The sequence below is a fragment of the Schistocerca serialis genome, chromosome 3 (genome assembly GCF_023864345.2).
Source record: "Schistocerca serialis cubense isolate TAMUIC-IGC-003099 chromosome 3, iqSchSeri2.2, whole genome shotgun sequence".
NCBI classification, from domain to species: Eukaryota; Metazoa; Arthropoda; class Insecta; order Orthoptera; family Acrididae; genus Schistocerca; species Schistocerca serialis.
In genome coordinates, this window is record NC_064640.1 from 209,419,090 (window position 1) to 209,436,051 (window position 16,962).

At 38.2% G+C, this 16,962-nt stretch overlaps 1 protein-coding gene across 1 annotated transcript in view; it reads right to left on the reverse strand.

The window, feature by feature from the left end:
- The window catches only part of LOC126469928 (rab GTPase-activating protein 1-like), a 157,820-nt gene extending 141,673 nt beyond the window's left edge, over window positions 1–16,147 (reverse strand). The window contains exons 1-2 of the mRNA XM_050097325.1: window positions 15,492–16,147; window positions 8,740–8,923 (exon numbers count right to left, since the gene is read on the reverse strand). Of these exons, the coding sequence (XP_049953282.1) occupies window positions 8,740–8,923; window positions 15,492–15,834 (527 nt within the window). The 5' untranslated portion in view covers window positions 15,835–16,147. The remainder of the gene's footprint in view (window positions 1–8,739; window positions 8,924–15,491) is intronic.
- Between the last annotated feature and the right edge of the window lie 815 nt (window positions 16,148–16,962).

A 16,962-nucleotide genomic window follows, 5' to 3' on the forward strand; every position in this document is an offset into this window, starting at 1 on the left:
ACTGTGTCACAAACAAACAAACCTACAGAACTGTCACATGCACTCTAATGGTACTGCACTAGGCAGACCAGTTCCTGTTTTGAGGAATCCTTTCTGGTCAGCTATAATCTCACACTATCACCTGGTTCAGGCTCACTGGTGACTTAAATATGATTTGTAAAACATACTCAGAAGTTGAAGGCAGTTCCTGCTCAAAAGGTGGAGCTCCCAAACATCAGAAAAATTATTTGAGGGCCACACGTATTTAGAAGGGCTCTTTTAGATTTTTATTTGTTGGTTGATGCTTTATTTGAAGTAACATATTACCTCCCACTCATTTAATCCATTCTTCCTTGCTCATGGAGTTACTTTGTTCAATCAATCTGTACCTCACTGAAGATTCCACAAAAACCACTGTTTACATCACAAGCAGCAATTACCAACAGCACCTCTATTTCAACAGCTCCATTACAAACTGGGGCAGGGGTTGAGGGGGGTGGGGACGGGGGTGGGAGAGGGATATTAGGGTTTTAATGTCCTATCAGTGATAAGGTCATTCGAGACAGTGCATAACCACAGATTTGACATGGATGGGAAAGGGAGTCGGCAACGGCCTTTTCCAAATGGAATAGTTTGTCATTTGCCTCAAACAATTTAAGGAAACCACACAAAGCACATCTGGATAGCCATCCTCAGAACTGAATCCCAGCCCTCCTGAATGTGAATTCAGTGTATTATCACCATGCCATCCATACACTGTAGAGGTAAGAAACACATCTCCTGTACTTCCACATACATCCTATATTCCTTGCAGTGGGTATTAACCAGGCACCATATCTCCTGTCATGACATGGACTACCTATAATTATAAGAGGAAGATTGCATTGCCAAGTGCAATGTCCTTTGGTAGAGGTACAAGAAGTATAGAGAGCCACTGGACGAAGTGGCCATGGGAGTGCCTCAACATTAAGCAGACAGTTCACAGGGACAAGTGCCATGTGTGGACGAGCATAGTCCTGCTGGAAAATGGCACCACAATACTGTCACACAAGAGGTAACGCAGGAGGCCCCATGGTGTCTTTGACATGCTGTAGTGCATCAGAGTTCCCTCAATCACTATCAGCCATGATCTGAGGTTGTACCTGGAGGCTCCCTACAGCATGACGAAAAGAGTAACACTGTTGTGCCTCTCCAAAACATTAGAAGAGTAAGATCTCTCCCCAGATCACCACTTTTCACTGACAACAGATCATAAGTGTTGGCAGAATTGTTTTAAATAATGCTTTGAATATTTATAACTCTCAGACAGTGTTTAGGATTTATCATCCAAGCCGAGTGCAGCTGACAATTGTATGTGTTTTTGCATCTAGCAACCCTACTGTGCGCAAATTATATTAGCTGTCCCTCTTATACAATACATGAACTTCACAATTCTGCACAAGTATTATTTCAGCTTGCAGTTCATGCATGATTACAAGCACAGGCCTCATGGGTGAGTGACTTCCACTGATGCCTCCAGTGGCTTTATGAACACATTTCGTTCAAGGTTCAATTCTTCCAGACTAAAGTAAGTTCAAGTGAGAAACATGAAGAAAGTAAGATTAAGGTTATGCACTCCATAAACAACAAGGCATTGGAGATGGAGCTCAAATGAGGGGACTTAATTGGCCATGTCCTTTCATGGGAACTATTATGGCATTTGCCTTGAAAATCGCTTAACATCTAAATCTGGATGGCAAGATGGGAATTTGAATCACTGCCCTCAAGTCCAGTGTCTTACCACCTCAATTGGTAAGTGACCCAAATGAGAAACTAATGCCTAGAAAACTTTTTTTCCTTGACAGAATAATTGAAGCAAATGGTTGATGCCACTACTGGTTGTTGTTGTTGTGGTCTTCAGTCCTGAGACTGGTTTGATGCAGCTCTCCATGCTACTCTATCCTGTGCAAGCTTTTTCATCTCCCAGTACCTACTGCAACATACATCCTTCTGAATCTGCTTAGTGTATTCATCTCTTGGTCTCCCCCTACGATTTTTACCCTCCACGCTGCCCTCCAATACTAAATTGGTGATCCCTTCATGCCTCAGAACATGTCCTACCAACCGATCCCTTCTTCTAGTCAAGTTGTGCCACAAACTTCTCTTCTCCCCAATCCTATTCAATACTTCCTCATTAGTTATGTGATCTACCCATCTAATCTTCAGCATTCTTCTGTAGCACCACATTTCGAAAGCTTCTATTCTCTTCTTGTCCAAACTATTTATCGTCCATGTTTCACTTCCATACATGGCTACACTCCATACGAATACTTTCAGAAATGACTTCCTGACACTTAAATCAATACTGGATGTTAACAAATTTCTCTTCTTCAGAAACGCTTTCCTTGCCATTGCCAGCCTACATTTTATATCCTCTCTACTTCGACCATCATCAGATATTTTGCTCCCCAAATAGCAAAACTCCTTTACTACTTTAAGTGCCTCATTTCATAATCTAAATCCCTCAGCATCACCAGACTTAATTAGACTACATTCCATTATCCTTGTTTTGCTTTTGTTGATGTTCATCTTATATCCTCCTTTCAAGACACTGTCCATTCCATTCAACTGCTCTTCCAAGTCCTTTGCTGTCTCTGACAGAATTACAATGTCATCGGCGAACCTCAAAGTTTTTATTTCTTCTCCATGAATTTTAATACCTACTCCGAATTTTTCTTTTGTTTCCTTTACTGCTTGCTCAATATACAGATTGAACAACATCGGGGACAGGCTACAACCCTGTCTTACTCCCTTCCCAACCACTGCTTCCCTTTCATGTCCCTCGATTCTTATAACTGCCATCTGGTTTCTGTACAAATTGTAAATAGCCTTTCGCTCCCTGTATTTTACCCCTGCCACCTCCAGAATTTGAAAGAGAGTATTCCAGTCAACATTGTCAAAAGCTTTCTCTAAGTCTACAAATGCTAGAAACGTAGGTTTGCCTTTCCTTAATCTTTCTCCTAAAATAAGTCGTAATGTCAGTGTTGCCTCACGTGTTCCAGTATTTCTACGGAATCCAAACTGATCTTCCCCGAGGTTGGCTTCTACTAGTTTTTCCATTCGTCTGTAAAGAATTTGTGTTAGTATTTTGCAGCTGTGACTTATTAAGCTGATAGTTCGGTAATTTTCACATCTGTCAACACCTGCTTTCTTTGGGACTGGAATTATTATATTCTTCTTGAAGTCTGAGGGTATTTCGCCTGTTTCATGCATCTTGCTCACCAGATGGTAGAGTTTTGTCAGGACTGGCTCTCCCACGGCCGTCAGTAGTTCCAATGGAATATTGTCTACTCCGGGGGCCTTGTTTCGACTCAGGTCTTTCAGTGCTCTGTCAAACTCTTCACGCAGTATCGTATCTCCCATTTCATCTTCATCTACATCCTCTTCCATTTCCATAATATTGTCCTCAAGTACATCACCCTTGTATAGACCCTCTATGCACTCCTTCCACCTTTCTGCTTTCCCTTCTTTGCTTAGAACTGGGTTTCCATCTGAGCTCTTGATATTCATACAAGTCGTTCTCTTATCTCCAAAGGTCTCTTTAATTTTCCTGTTGGCGGTATCTATCTTACCCCTAGTGAGATAGGCCTCTACATCCTTACATTTGTCCTCTAGCCATCCCTGCTTAGCCATTTTGCACTTCCTGTCGATCTCATTTTTGAGACGTTTGTATTCCTTTTTGCCTGCTTCATTTACTGCATTTTTATATTTTCTCCTTTCATCAATTAAATTCAATATTTCTTCTGTTACCCAAGGATTTCTACTAGCCCTCGTCTTTTTACCTACTTGATCCTCTGCTGCCTTCACTACTTCATCCCTCAAAGCTACCCATTCTTCTTCTACTGTATTTATTTCCCCCATTCCTGTCAATTGCTCCCTTATGCTCTCCCTGAATCTCTGTACAACCTCTGGTTCTTTTAGTTTATCCAGGTCCCATCTCCTTAAATTCCCACCTTCTTGCAGTTTCTTCAGTTTAATCTACAGGTCATAACCAATAGATTGTGGTCAGAGTCCACATCTGCCCCTGGAAATGTCTTACAATTTTAAACCTGGTTCCTAAATCTCTGTCTTACCATTATATAATCTATCTGATACCTTTTAGTATCTCCAGGGTTCTTCCATGTATACAATCTTCTTTCATGATTCTTAAACCAAGTGTTAGTTATGATTATGTTGTGCTCTGTGCAAAATTCTACCAGGCAGCTTCCTCTTTCATTTCTGTCCCCCAATCCATATTCACCTACTATGTTTCCTTCTCTCCCTTTTCCTACACTCGAATTCCAGTCACCCATGACTATTAAATTTTCGTCTCCCTTCACAATCTGAATAATTTCTTTTATTTCATCATACATTTCTTCAATTTCTTCGTCATCTGCAGAGCTAGTTGGCATATAAACTTGAACTACTGTAGTAGATGTGGGCTTCGTATCTATCTTGGCCACAATAATGCGTTCACTATGCTGTTTGTAGTAGCTTACCCGCATTCCTATTTTCCTATTCATTATTAAACCTACTCCTGCATTACCCCTATTTGATTTTGTGTTTATAACCCTGTATTCACATGACCAAAAGTCTTGTTCCTCCTGCCACCGAACTTCACTAATTCCCACTATATCTAACTTCAACCTATCCATTTCCCTTTTTAAATTTTCTAACCTACCTGCCCGATTAAGGGATCTGACATTCCACGCTCCGATCCGTAGAACGCCAGTTTTCTTTCTCCTGATAACGACATCCTCTTGAGTAGTCCCCGCCCGGAGATCCGAATGGGGGACTATTTTACCTCCGGAATATTTTACCCAAGAGGACGCCATCATCATGTAATCATACAATAAAGCTGCATGCCCTCGGGAAAAATTACGGCTGTAGTTTCCCCTTGCTTTCAGCCGTTCGCAGTACCAGCACAGCAAGGCCGTTTTGGTTATTGTTACAAGGCCAGATCAGTCAATCATCCAGACTGTTGCCCTTGCAACTACTGAAAAGGCTGCTGCCCCTCTTCAGGAACCACACGTTTGTCTGGCCTCTCAACAGATACCCCTCCGTTGTGGTTGCACCTACGGTATGGCTATCTGTATCGCTGAGGCACGCAAGCCTCCCCACCAACGGCAAGGTCCATGGTTCATGGGGGGGCCACTACTGGTAGATTCAATAAATTTTTAAGATCCGACTGGTGGCCATAACTAAAATTTGTATACTTCACAATTCTGTATACTTACCAATTGAGGTGGTAAGACACTGGACTTGAGGGCAGTGATTCAAATTCCTATCTTGCCATCCAGATTTAGATGTTCAGAGATTTTCAAGGCAAATGCCGGGATAGTTCCCATGAAAGGACATGGCCAATTAAGTTCCCTCATTTGAGTTCCATCTCCAATGCCTTGTCGTTTATGGAGTGCATAACCTTAATCTTCCTTTCTACACTGTACTACCTAATCCAGGTACAGATGGCTCAGAGTTTGGAGTTTTGACAATAATCCATAGGTATTGCTAATTATAACTGTGCCAAAATGGAAATGAACATTTCAGCTCATAATAAAACAAGGTTAAACCAACTTGACTTAAATATGTGCACGATACTACTTGCACATTATGTTGTTTTAATGGCCTACTAAAGATGTTCAAAGTTTGAAGTAACTCTGTGATCCCAACACCGTGGCCTCCCCTTGTTAGTATTTCTTGAGCAATGTTGCTATGGTGGCAGGAAGCAGCTCTTTCCATTAGCTGAGGTTTCATAAGGGAAAATACCAAGTCTTTCAAGAAAATCCTTTTTTTTCTGTTTTTCGGATTTATCACATTTGCATGAAAAACGATATGAGTACAGATTACTGATTCCTTCCATATCCATTAGAGCATATATGCATAATTGAAAGTACTAAAACTGTCTTATTGTTGTTATTATTATTATACATATGAAACTAATGTCATACCATTTTGGAAACCAAATAGAGAGGAATGCATAGCCCCACCATTCTCAGGCAAAAATTGTTGTGGGATATAGCATTTGTTTTTTCTCAAGGTACCGATGCATATTAGCCCCCTTTTTTAACAAGAGTCTTCAATGTGAGTAACAGGCCTACCTACAACATCAAAGGGAGAGAAGCATTGTTTGGTCTTGTAGATTGTTTCCCACAATACACTTCAATACGCTAAAAAAAAAAAAAATCTTTATCCCGTGCTTCACCAGTTCGTGCAGGATACACTGAACAAAAGAACAACATTCGCTGAAGGCTTGCAACTTCTCATCTATCAAAAATATGCCTACCCTGTAAGTGATCTTGCAGTTCATCAAAAAGTCATTTAATATTTGCCCTTATTTTAGCAAGTTTATCAGTTACTCTTCTTTCTTGTCTTGTGCCCTTGTCATCAAAATGGATACAACACAAAAGGAACAAAAATCTTCTGTAGCTCATCACAGCTCTTGTAATCTCAATCCTGTGTCACCTGCTGTCCACAGTTCAATGACACTGTGGTTTGTTTCTTTTGTTTCTTTAGTCTTGAAGAGGTACAGCAATCCAAACAATGCCATTATTTCTACTCTGTAGTTTCTTTAGTATCCCTTTCTCTGAAACTGCACACACACTTTCTTTCTTAGACTGAGTATCTAAGTTTGTATATCTTAGTATTTTTTCACTCATTTCCAAGCTAAGTATTTTCCATAAAGCCTCGGTTTCACTTGTCACCCCTTTGCCACCATGTTTAGGTGCAGGAAATATATTTACAATATTCTTTCTTTTTGGTTTTTTTTTTCATTTTTTGTCACATTGGCACACATTTCATTCCATTTACATGTTTTATCCCCTCCAATAAAAATATCACAAGTGGAGAGTGAATATTCACGGTCATCATCTGAATCATGTTCTTGTTCAGAATCTGAACTGTGGTTACTTTGTGTGATAAGTGCCTCTTCTTCCCCCACAGCTGTGATAAAACATGTAAATGGAATGAAATGTGTGCTAATCTGACAAAAAATGAAAAAAACACAAGAAAGACTATCGTAAATATATTTCCTGGACCTAAACATGGTGCCAAAAGGGTGACAAGTGAAACCGAGGCTTTATGGACAATACTTAGTATGGCAATGACTGACAAAATAATAAGATAAACAATCTTAGATACTCAGTCTAAGAAAGAAAGTGTACAGTTTCAAGAGAAAGGGATACTAAAGAAACTACAAAGTGGAAATAATGGCATTGTTTGGATTGCTGTACCTCTTCACGACTGAAAAAGCAAACCACATTGTCACTGAACTGTGGACAGCACATGACACAGGATTGAGATTACAAGAACTGTGATAAGCAACAGAAGATTTTTGTTCCTTTTGTGTTGTATCTGTTTTAATGACAGGGCACAAGACAAGAAAGAAGAGTAACTGATAAACTTGCTACAGTAAGGTCTTTTCCATTCTTTGCTTCAGTCACTGATTATGTACATGTCTGATTTTACAAAAGCCTCAAGGAGCTATTAATATTACCTCCCAAGTGATTTTCACACTTGATCTCTTTTCTAATCTTGGCAGGTAACTTTTGTCTGGTGCATCTGAAGATATTCTAAATTTCATTGTTATGATGTATAGGTGGACTACGTACAAACAAGTATTGCTGAGTGGAGGTATCATACAACACTCAGTGCCAACATGAAGTATTCTATCTGTTTTAAACTACAGACAAAGCATTTTTCTTTGACAAAAATTTCATATGTCGAACTGATAAGACTGGCCTCAAAACAGGCAGGTGCCATACTTGGTGAAAATATGTTTATTGGTGGTGAAAATGAAACATGAAGATGGATAAATACTTTTAACAGTGACTATTGGTTTCACAGTACTGCTGCATGTACTCAGGGGGTGAAATACTAATTACTTTTAGTGTTTTGCTGCACACTCAATAAATGTACTCTTAATGAGTATCACAACAGCATAATTTATGTTATGATAATGACTGGGCACTGAGAATATTTGATTGTCCTGTTTGTAATGAGGAAACAGAGATGTTTTGTTGAAAATGAGTAAAGCATTAAATAAAGAGCAAGCTGTCTTCCTTAGGGCTGACTGACTACAATAAGCACAGTGTCATAAGCACGGTTGTATTTTAGTTGGTGGATTAGTTCACACTGACTTTATTTGTTATGATCCTTTAGTAATAGCACTTGTTAATTCTCTCATGTATGCAGGCCTACACAGATCACTTTTTTTCACTTCCTTTCCTTCAACACAAATGAAATAAAATCAGAGCATGAGAAAGTAATATCTCTGTTGCATTACACTCACAAACAAAACCAAACAAACTTCAAAGAAACAGAACACACATATTTTCATAATAAAATAGTTGCAAGAATATGCAGCAAATGAAGCTTCCTCATACAGAGAAGATTAAAAGTAAAATACAAGACACCTTAGGTGCAGGGTGAATTTGTCTCAATCATTATGAAGAGATGCAATAATTAAAAATTTACTGCAGTATACTACCTTTTACAGCCATTCTCAAATTAAGTATATCTTTGTATCATGTCAACAATGGCTACAACATAAGACATAAATTTGGCATTTTGTTGAATGTTGGGGAAACATGGCACATAATGAACTAAAGCACATAATTAATTAAACATACTGTTAGAAAATATGTAAAGACAGATTTGATCTGGTTACAAAGTTAGGACAGATGCAGTGCATGCCTGAAAGTAAAATGGAATAAAAGATTCATTTGTCACAATATTAACACTCACACAACTGTTCCATCGGAAGAGCTTGGAACGGACACAGAAATTTTAATTCCACTTTCTATAGACTGTTCATTTAATATTGCCATATTCCTCTGAATCTCTGCTTCACTTTTAGGAGCATTTATGGCAGCTGAACCGAGATATGTTACTCCATTAAAAATAGTACACTCCTGTTGCACATCTGGAACTGAAAAATTGCTGGTTAAATGAGTAGATCTTTTAGTAGCTGCATTACTACACTAGCACAAACAAGGAAACAATCTCTTAAATATACATCTATTTCATATTCAACACAAAAGTGGTGGAGGAATCAATTATACACACACACATTATATAACATAGCCAAAAAGAGTTTTTCTTCATGAAAAGAAAATGTTAAAACTATTGCAGCTAATTGTACAAACATCATTACAACTGGAAAAACTTTTAAACCTTCCTTCATACATCAATATTTCAGTCAAAGTTTATTTGTTACATTTATTCACTTTTTGATCTCATTAGTGCCTGCTATCCACTCACCTCCGAGTTCCAAAAGCCAGCTATAATTGAATATTCCCCCCTTGACAAGTTTCATTGGCAGTACGAGAAATTAGCCTTTCCATAAAATATAATTTTTGCATGTTTACTGGTTTCACAACAGTGGGCAATGGATAGTTTGAAAAATTTGTGTCTCCATTATTTTTCTTCAATGAGAAGAACCAAGAGAAATTACTATTTGTCACTAACAGTTTTCTATTCACTAAACTTTTACACACATTCAAAAACATTATTAGACGTTTCTAGCATAGTAAAAGATGCACTGCGTAATAACTATGATACTGTTTCATTAAGCAGTGGAGTGGATGTTTCAGAAAATCTAAGGTAGATGCACATAAATAAGGACCAGTACACACACACACACACACACACACACACACACACACACACACACACACAGAGAGAGAGAGAGAGAGAGAGAGAGAGAGAGAGAGAGAGAGAGAGAGAGAGAGAGAGAGAGAGAGATATTGGGGGGGGGGGGGGATGAAAATATCACATCGAAAGTAAGTCAGTAAATAAATAAATAAAATTTATTGTTTGTTTGCTGGTGCATGTCTGCAGTAATAATTCAATTTGCATTTCCCATGGCACAATACTGTAGCATGCAACTACAAAAGCCTAAACAAAATGGCACAGTCTGTTGATAAAGTAGATTGTCATTCAGTAATTGATCTTTGGCAGACGTGGACATGTTACAGCTGTGTCAGGCCAACCTAGACAGATAAAGAAGTCATCTGGATTGGCATGCCACAGCTGCAATATTTCCACTGCTGTCGAAAATGAATTACTGCATGAAACTAAACTTTACCAAAGGTGTGTCATTTTGTTTGAGCTCCCCTGGCAGTGTGCTATGGTACTGTGGTGTGGGGATTTCAAAGTGTATTACACCTGTATACATATACTGTCAAACAAAAACAAAATAACTTCTGGTACATACATTTATATTTCCATTGTGATGGTTAAAACTTTTTAACTACCTTTTGTAAACAGCAGACTTGAGTAAAAAACTGGGCTTTGAGGTGCTTCGAACTATTTGAAAGCTTACATCCCTTTACTGAACGTATTTTTAAACAGCATTGAGACATATACCTTTTGTACGTAGGCTCTCTCTGTACTCCTCCCCTTTTCCCACTTCCTTTCCACTATATAAACACAGTATGTAAATGTGACTCGAAGGACAATCACTAGGAGTGTATGTGTGCTGATAGATCAGTGCCTAATAGCAACTGCAGTTTCCCAATTTAATACACACTGTTAGCTAGGCTTGTGTTTATTTAAGAAGGCATTTGACAAATATATGAGAGCCATAATGAAAGCAAAGAGCATAATATTTAATCTTTGTTTTTTAGACAAACAAAGTACGTCATATTAATCTATATATTTTGTGTCAGTTTTCAACATAGTCCCCATTTGTTTGCATACATTGTTCCTATCATTATACAAATTCAAAAATACAGCTGCAGTAAAACTCTGTGCCAGTTTCCTGAAGACACTGATGCTCTGCTTATTGAACATCCTCCACTGTCTCATAGCAATGGCCTCACATCTGACAGAACCGAAAAGTAGGTAGTCAGAGGGTGTCAAGTCGGGATTGTAGGAAGGATGTGCAGGATTTTCCCACCCAAATGTCCTGCTCTTCTGTACAGTGACATGAGCAGTGTGAGGACACGCATCATCCTGTTGCAGGTTGATTTCCCCATGATGTTTATTGCACAGTGCACGACAGAACCTTAGAAGTGTCTGGATATAGTGAGCAGCATTTATAGCTAGTCAAAGTTCAAGAAAATCATTCAACTCTATCCTTGCTGCATTCCATGAAGACAGTTCAAGGGCAACTGCTATTAGGCTCATCTTGGATACCAGTGTTACCATCTTTGAAATTTTTCACCCAACAACGACTTCCACATCGCTGGCAAAGGGTCAGTAAAACTTTGAAACATATCTATTTTGCATGAGCTGTAAATAAATAGTTGCCACTATCAAAGTTCCAACCCTTGTAAATGGGCATTTGCCCAAAGCAGTTTTAAATTCCCAGAGTCTGGGCATTTATATAAAAAAACACTTTTTAAAGTTTTTCATAATTTACCAATTAAAATAAGGGATGGAACAATACTGCTGATATTAAAAGTTAGTAAATGTTTACACTTAGACATATGTATGTTATTCATTGCCTCTATTATTAAGAATGAAAGGAAAGAAGAGAGAATCTTTTTTTTTTTTTACAAGCATTCTAACTTGCAGTACCAATGATGGGTGCATGTTGCTGACAGCAGCTTATCATGTACGATGTCCTTTCTCTTTTTACCCGTTCTTCTCTTCACACACACACATACACACACTGTGTAGAACAGCTGTGTAGTGGTAAGCCGGTATGAAAAAAACATTATCCTTGGGTCATCGCTTTGTAACATAACACACTTTATAATCCATGTTAGATTTCTGAATAATCTTGAAGAATGATTATTAACAACAAAATTATTACTGAATGTATTAAACAGCTGGCATGTGCTTCTTGGCGATAAATGCTTTCTTAAATGTTAAATTGTTTTCAGTGAAAAAAATGCTTTGGTGTCAGATGTAGTGACATTTGAGACAGACTATTTTTAGTGTTCTATTCTACTTCTTTCTTTATCTACTTTCAAATGATTGCACTGCTGTGAAGATAAAATGAGAACACATACACAAAAAAGATTTAATAACAAAGAATTGATGAACAAGATGCTGGAATTGTTTGATTCCAATACTTGTCAATTCCTAGAGAATCGGCGATTCTTGGAATAGTGGAATCGGAACATGACACTTTCCTAATTAAAATCATTATGGATAAACTTTTGTCCTCTTAATTTTTTGCAGCAATATAGTATAAGCAAGAAAAACTACATAAGCACTGGCTGCTTAATATAAACTACACTTTATTTCAAAAATTACTTTTAAACTTGCATATTGTTTTCTTTTTTTATCATACACTACTCCAAGAGTTGACATTATTAAATATGTAAAAAGTTATTTTTACAGTCTAATTTAATTCCTCACATAACCATCCCCTAACTCTCAAGCAACTTTTTAACTCTGTTACCCAACCACTTCAGAAGCAGTGTTGCAAAACAACTTTTCCAATACAAAATATCAGCTTAATTTTATTATAAGCACTGCTTATCAATTAATCTTTAAAATGCATAAATGCCTGGGCATTTATGAATTGTGGGCATTTGCCCAGGCAATTATCCTGGGCATTTGCCTCAATTTATCAATGCCCAGGCATTTTGTACCACTATCTGGCGCCCATGTAGACTCTCCATAGTCACGTTCAAGTTTAAGGTGAATTTCAGCAGCACATTTTCCCTCATTAATAAAGAATTCAATGACGGCATGCCACCAAAATGAAACATTGGTGTCAGCCATTTTGGATGAACAGTCTGTGATCACATTATAGATAATAATGAAGTCACAATAAGGAAACATGTGGTGTTAGCTTTCTAGATTACAATCCTACATTTGTTTTGTTAAATCGATGGAAATGGAATTTTAAAAATGGGTTGCTCATTACTTTCAGTACAGGCTTCATAAATAAAGCTCTTGAACTGTGACAGTATTGTGAAAATTAGGCAATATAAAATATTCTTGAACAAATATCAGTTTGCTTAAATTCTTCAAAAAGCTGCAATAGTGATATTTGAAAATTAGGCGCACTGTACAGAGGCAAAAGGCAGGTCCCATAAAGTTACACAGGAGGTTTATGCTAATATGACTTGGTTTAATGCATTTTCTTGCTATGATCAACATAGCAGTTTTACTCCCAGCAATGCCTGCAGTGGCACAAGATTCCAGTGTTCAGTAAAAAATGGTTCAAATGGCTCTGAGCACTATGGGACTTAACATCTGAGGTCATCAGTCCCCTGGAACTTAGAACTACTTAAACCTAACCAACCTAAAGACATCACACACATCCATGCACGAGGCAGGATTCGAACCTGCGACCGCAGCGGTCACGCAGTTCCAGACTGAAGCACCTAGAACTGCTCAGCCACAACGGCTGGCAGTGTTCAGCACAATGAGAAAACATCACTAAATACAAACACAATATAATTGAATCCAAATTTTTAAGCATATGGCTTCAGAATTAATTCTAATGGCACACACATGTAAACAAAATAAATGGGACACTAAATAAAATATGTTAAATTATATGTTCTGGTCTACTCTACAAATAAGCTGTCACACTGTCTGAATCACCTACACTGCCCAATTTCACAGTATCCTATTATATGGAATTAGATTCTGGTGTATTACACTACCTAGTTCAGTCATTCTCTTAACTCAGAAGATAACTGTAAAATAAATGCAACATTCTTTCAAAGCTCTTTTTCAACACTCATCAATCCTCCCAATTCACTGTACGTATTTACCAGAAATTTGTAAAGATGTTAGAAAAAATTTAACAGACTTAAATAAAACTTCAATATCTATGAGCATGATGGAATGCAAAAGATTCATGTCCCATCAGTGGTGACATTAGCTTATAAAATGTCCACTGCAGATGGCGCTATGCAAAATTTACAAAAGTAACTTTTTTTTTAAAAACCCTATGCACATTCTTATTACATCACTGCTTCTATTCAATAGCAGAATTTTTAGAACATTTGAAATACAAGAGACTTGAAACAAGACAGGGCAGCTACTACAAGCAGAGAGAGAGAGAGAGAGAGAGAGAGAGAGAGAGAGTGTGAGTGTGTGTGTGTGTGTGTGTGTGTGTGTGTGTGTGTGCGTGCTTCTATTCAATAGCAGAATTTTTAGAACATTTGAAATACAAGAGACTTGAAACAAGACAGGGCAGCTACTACAAGCAGAGAGAGAGAGAGAGAGAGAGAGAGAGAGAGAGTGGGGGGGGGGGTACTGTATCTCACAAACTGGAAAGACTTTATGGGTGAATAAATAAACATTGACATGAAGCAGTCATAGCCAGGATGTGAGGAAAGCAGTCATAGCCACGATGTGAGGAAATCGTGGGAAGACTGATATAGTGTGCACTTAGCCTTGTGAGGCAAAATGAGGAGTTACTTAGAAGCAGTTCCAAAAGGAAGATACCTGACAATGACTGGCAGAGTGGTGTGCTGAACACACACTCCTCCACACTATATCCAACTATGCTGCTGGTAGGGAATGACATGGTGGTTGGATGGACCCAATTGGCCCTCCTGGAGCCAGAACGTGGAACTATACTTTCAACTTTTACTGACTGCCATTGCCTGCTTCATAACACTGTACACAAAACTACAGTAAAAGTTGCACAGTGGCTCCCTTACATCATTCGTAGCTGATGTACAATATATACACTAATATATACATAATATACACTGAAATACTGACCAGAGATATGTCTATTATGTACAACAGTTCTTCTGAATTTACTTCACAGTTTTAATTATTTATAATGAAATATGTGTTAAAAAAGAAGTGAACAAAGACTTGAGCTATGCTACAGGTTGATTTGGCTGCCGCATTTATTTTGTATTCACATTTATTGGGTTTGATAACTCACAAATAAAGAATCACCTTCCAATATTAATAACACCTTGGGCTACATCACAGATCAGTCTGTCTTGTCAACCAATATTGGGGGGGAGGAGGGGCGGGCGGGGAGCACTACCACCCACTCACCACAAAACATTAGTCTTCCTGCTGCAAGATAATAAGTAAAGAGGCATGCGCTGTCTTTACAGTCACGCTGATGTGGTCCATACATATTCCAGTTGCAGCATAAAAGTCTTCATATGCTCAATATTTTTACTCAACTTAGAATATCGTCAGTCACCCACCATGGTAAAAATGCCAATCATTTACATAGGCCTACACAAGTACTGCACAAGTGCAAAATCAGTGTCCTAGCCAACAATTATACTTATCTCACTCCGGGATCATCCATACAACAATCCTGAATTTCTACTTTTATGTGGTGATGGCTTCGTAATTCATAAGTGTGAAAAAACGCTAATTATACACGAATTATCTAATTTACATATGCACAGCACACTTTCTTAACATTCATTCCGGAGAGGGGGGGGGGGGGGGGAAATGTTGCCGCAATGGTAAATTTATTTCAATACAAGGGGTGTTTACTACTACAAAATAAGAGTAATTGTAGATTCCAGCTAGTGAAATTACATTTATAAATGTATCAACATTCATTGCACTTCTTAACAATAACGAACTCTGCTCACCATTTGTCAATTCTTCATTCTTCATGGTGTCTTCCTTCTCTACTTCATTTGATGGCGAGTTTGAAATGTCCGAGTCCTCATTATAAAATATGCTTTTGCCGACAATTTTAATAGCTTCTGCATCTGAGGACTGGGTAACAGCTGCATTATTTATGCTATTTTCCATTTTCGGACTCTGGCAGTCTTCTGACAATACTTCTCTCAAATTTTTTCTTAAGTCATCAATGCTACCGTCATCTGCAATATGGAGCTGGGGTCTATTGATGGTATTCCCAGCTAAAATCTCATATTCTTCACTAGTAGTACCTGATTCGTACGACCTTACACTCAGGCTATCTTCCATACCTATATAAAACGAATTACCAGTGATGCAGCATGCATAAACGACTACTATCGCGATAAACAATTAAGTCTAACAATAAAGTTTTAATTTATTAGGTGTACTTAAATCACTTTAAATCCAAAGTGACAGAATGAACGGGAGGGGCGTGTTTCTGGATACATATACAAAAGCGCTGCCATTGCAAATTATTCGTTGCCATGTTCTGGGCATTACTTCAACATTCTAAGCCTGGTATGCATTATTACTAAACACAACACTCAACGCTGAATCCATCATCTGTTAATCACATCTTAAACAATTGACATCTTCTGCCTCCCCACCTGTCAACAAACCACCCACATCAACTTAAGTCTATAATCTTTGCAACTGCATAGACTACCACAGAGTCATGCGTCTAGCCGCAGCAGCAACGGAGACACTGGACCACTGAGGGTAAGGATAGATGTCACTGCGACGGTCAGGCAGTAATCACATTATGTAAATATTTGCTGTTTGCTCACGGTGCTGTAATTCTCGCTTAGTGGTAGTATTAAAAAAATCGAATTCATGGCTAAACGTGAGAAGTGATGACAGAGTTTCGCAAGTTTCAAAGCACACACATTGCCTGTTAAATGGTCCAACGAAAATTCTTGTTGTGATTAATTTCATTTGAACCAACATATATCTTCGAAGCGTAGAAATGCTAACGGCTGTGAAAGAATTAAACTTTACCCAATTTGTGGACATATATACGATAAGAAAAACACTCCATAACATTTGCAGCAACAGCTGATTTCTATGGAATGGAGAATTTGAGATAAGACAGTGTAACCTTCGAAAAATAAAAGACTCGATTAGTAAAAGAAACTAATTCCATATTTGTAAAGCTACGCGCTCCAAAAACTAAAGATGGCATCTATAAAGGAAAGACGTTACTAAACACTCATGCATGCCATTTTAAAGTACTGCTCAAGGGTATGGAACCCACACCAGTTATTACTAATGGGGGTATTGAACGTGCTGGTACAAAAAAAAGCGCATGGGTAAAGGATTGTTTGACTAATGGAAGAGGGTCACCAAAATGCTGAGACACCTGAATTGGCTGACACGTGAAGAGAGACGCCAGTATCTTGTGAAACCCTACTACAA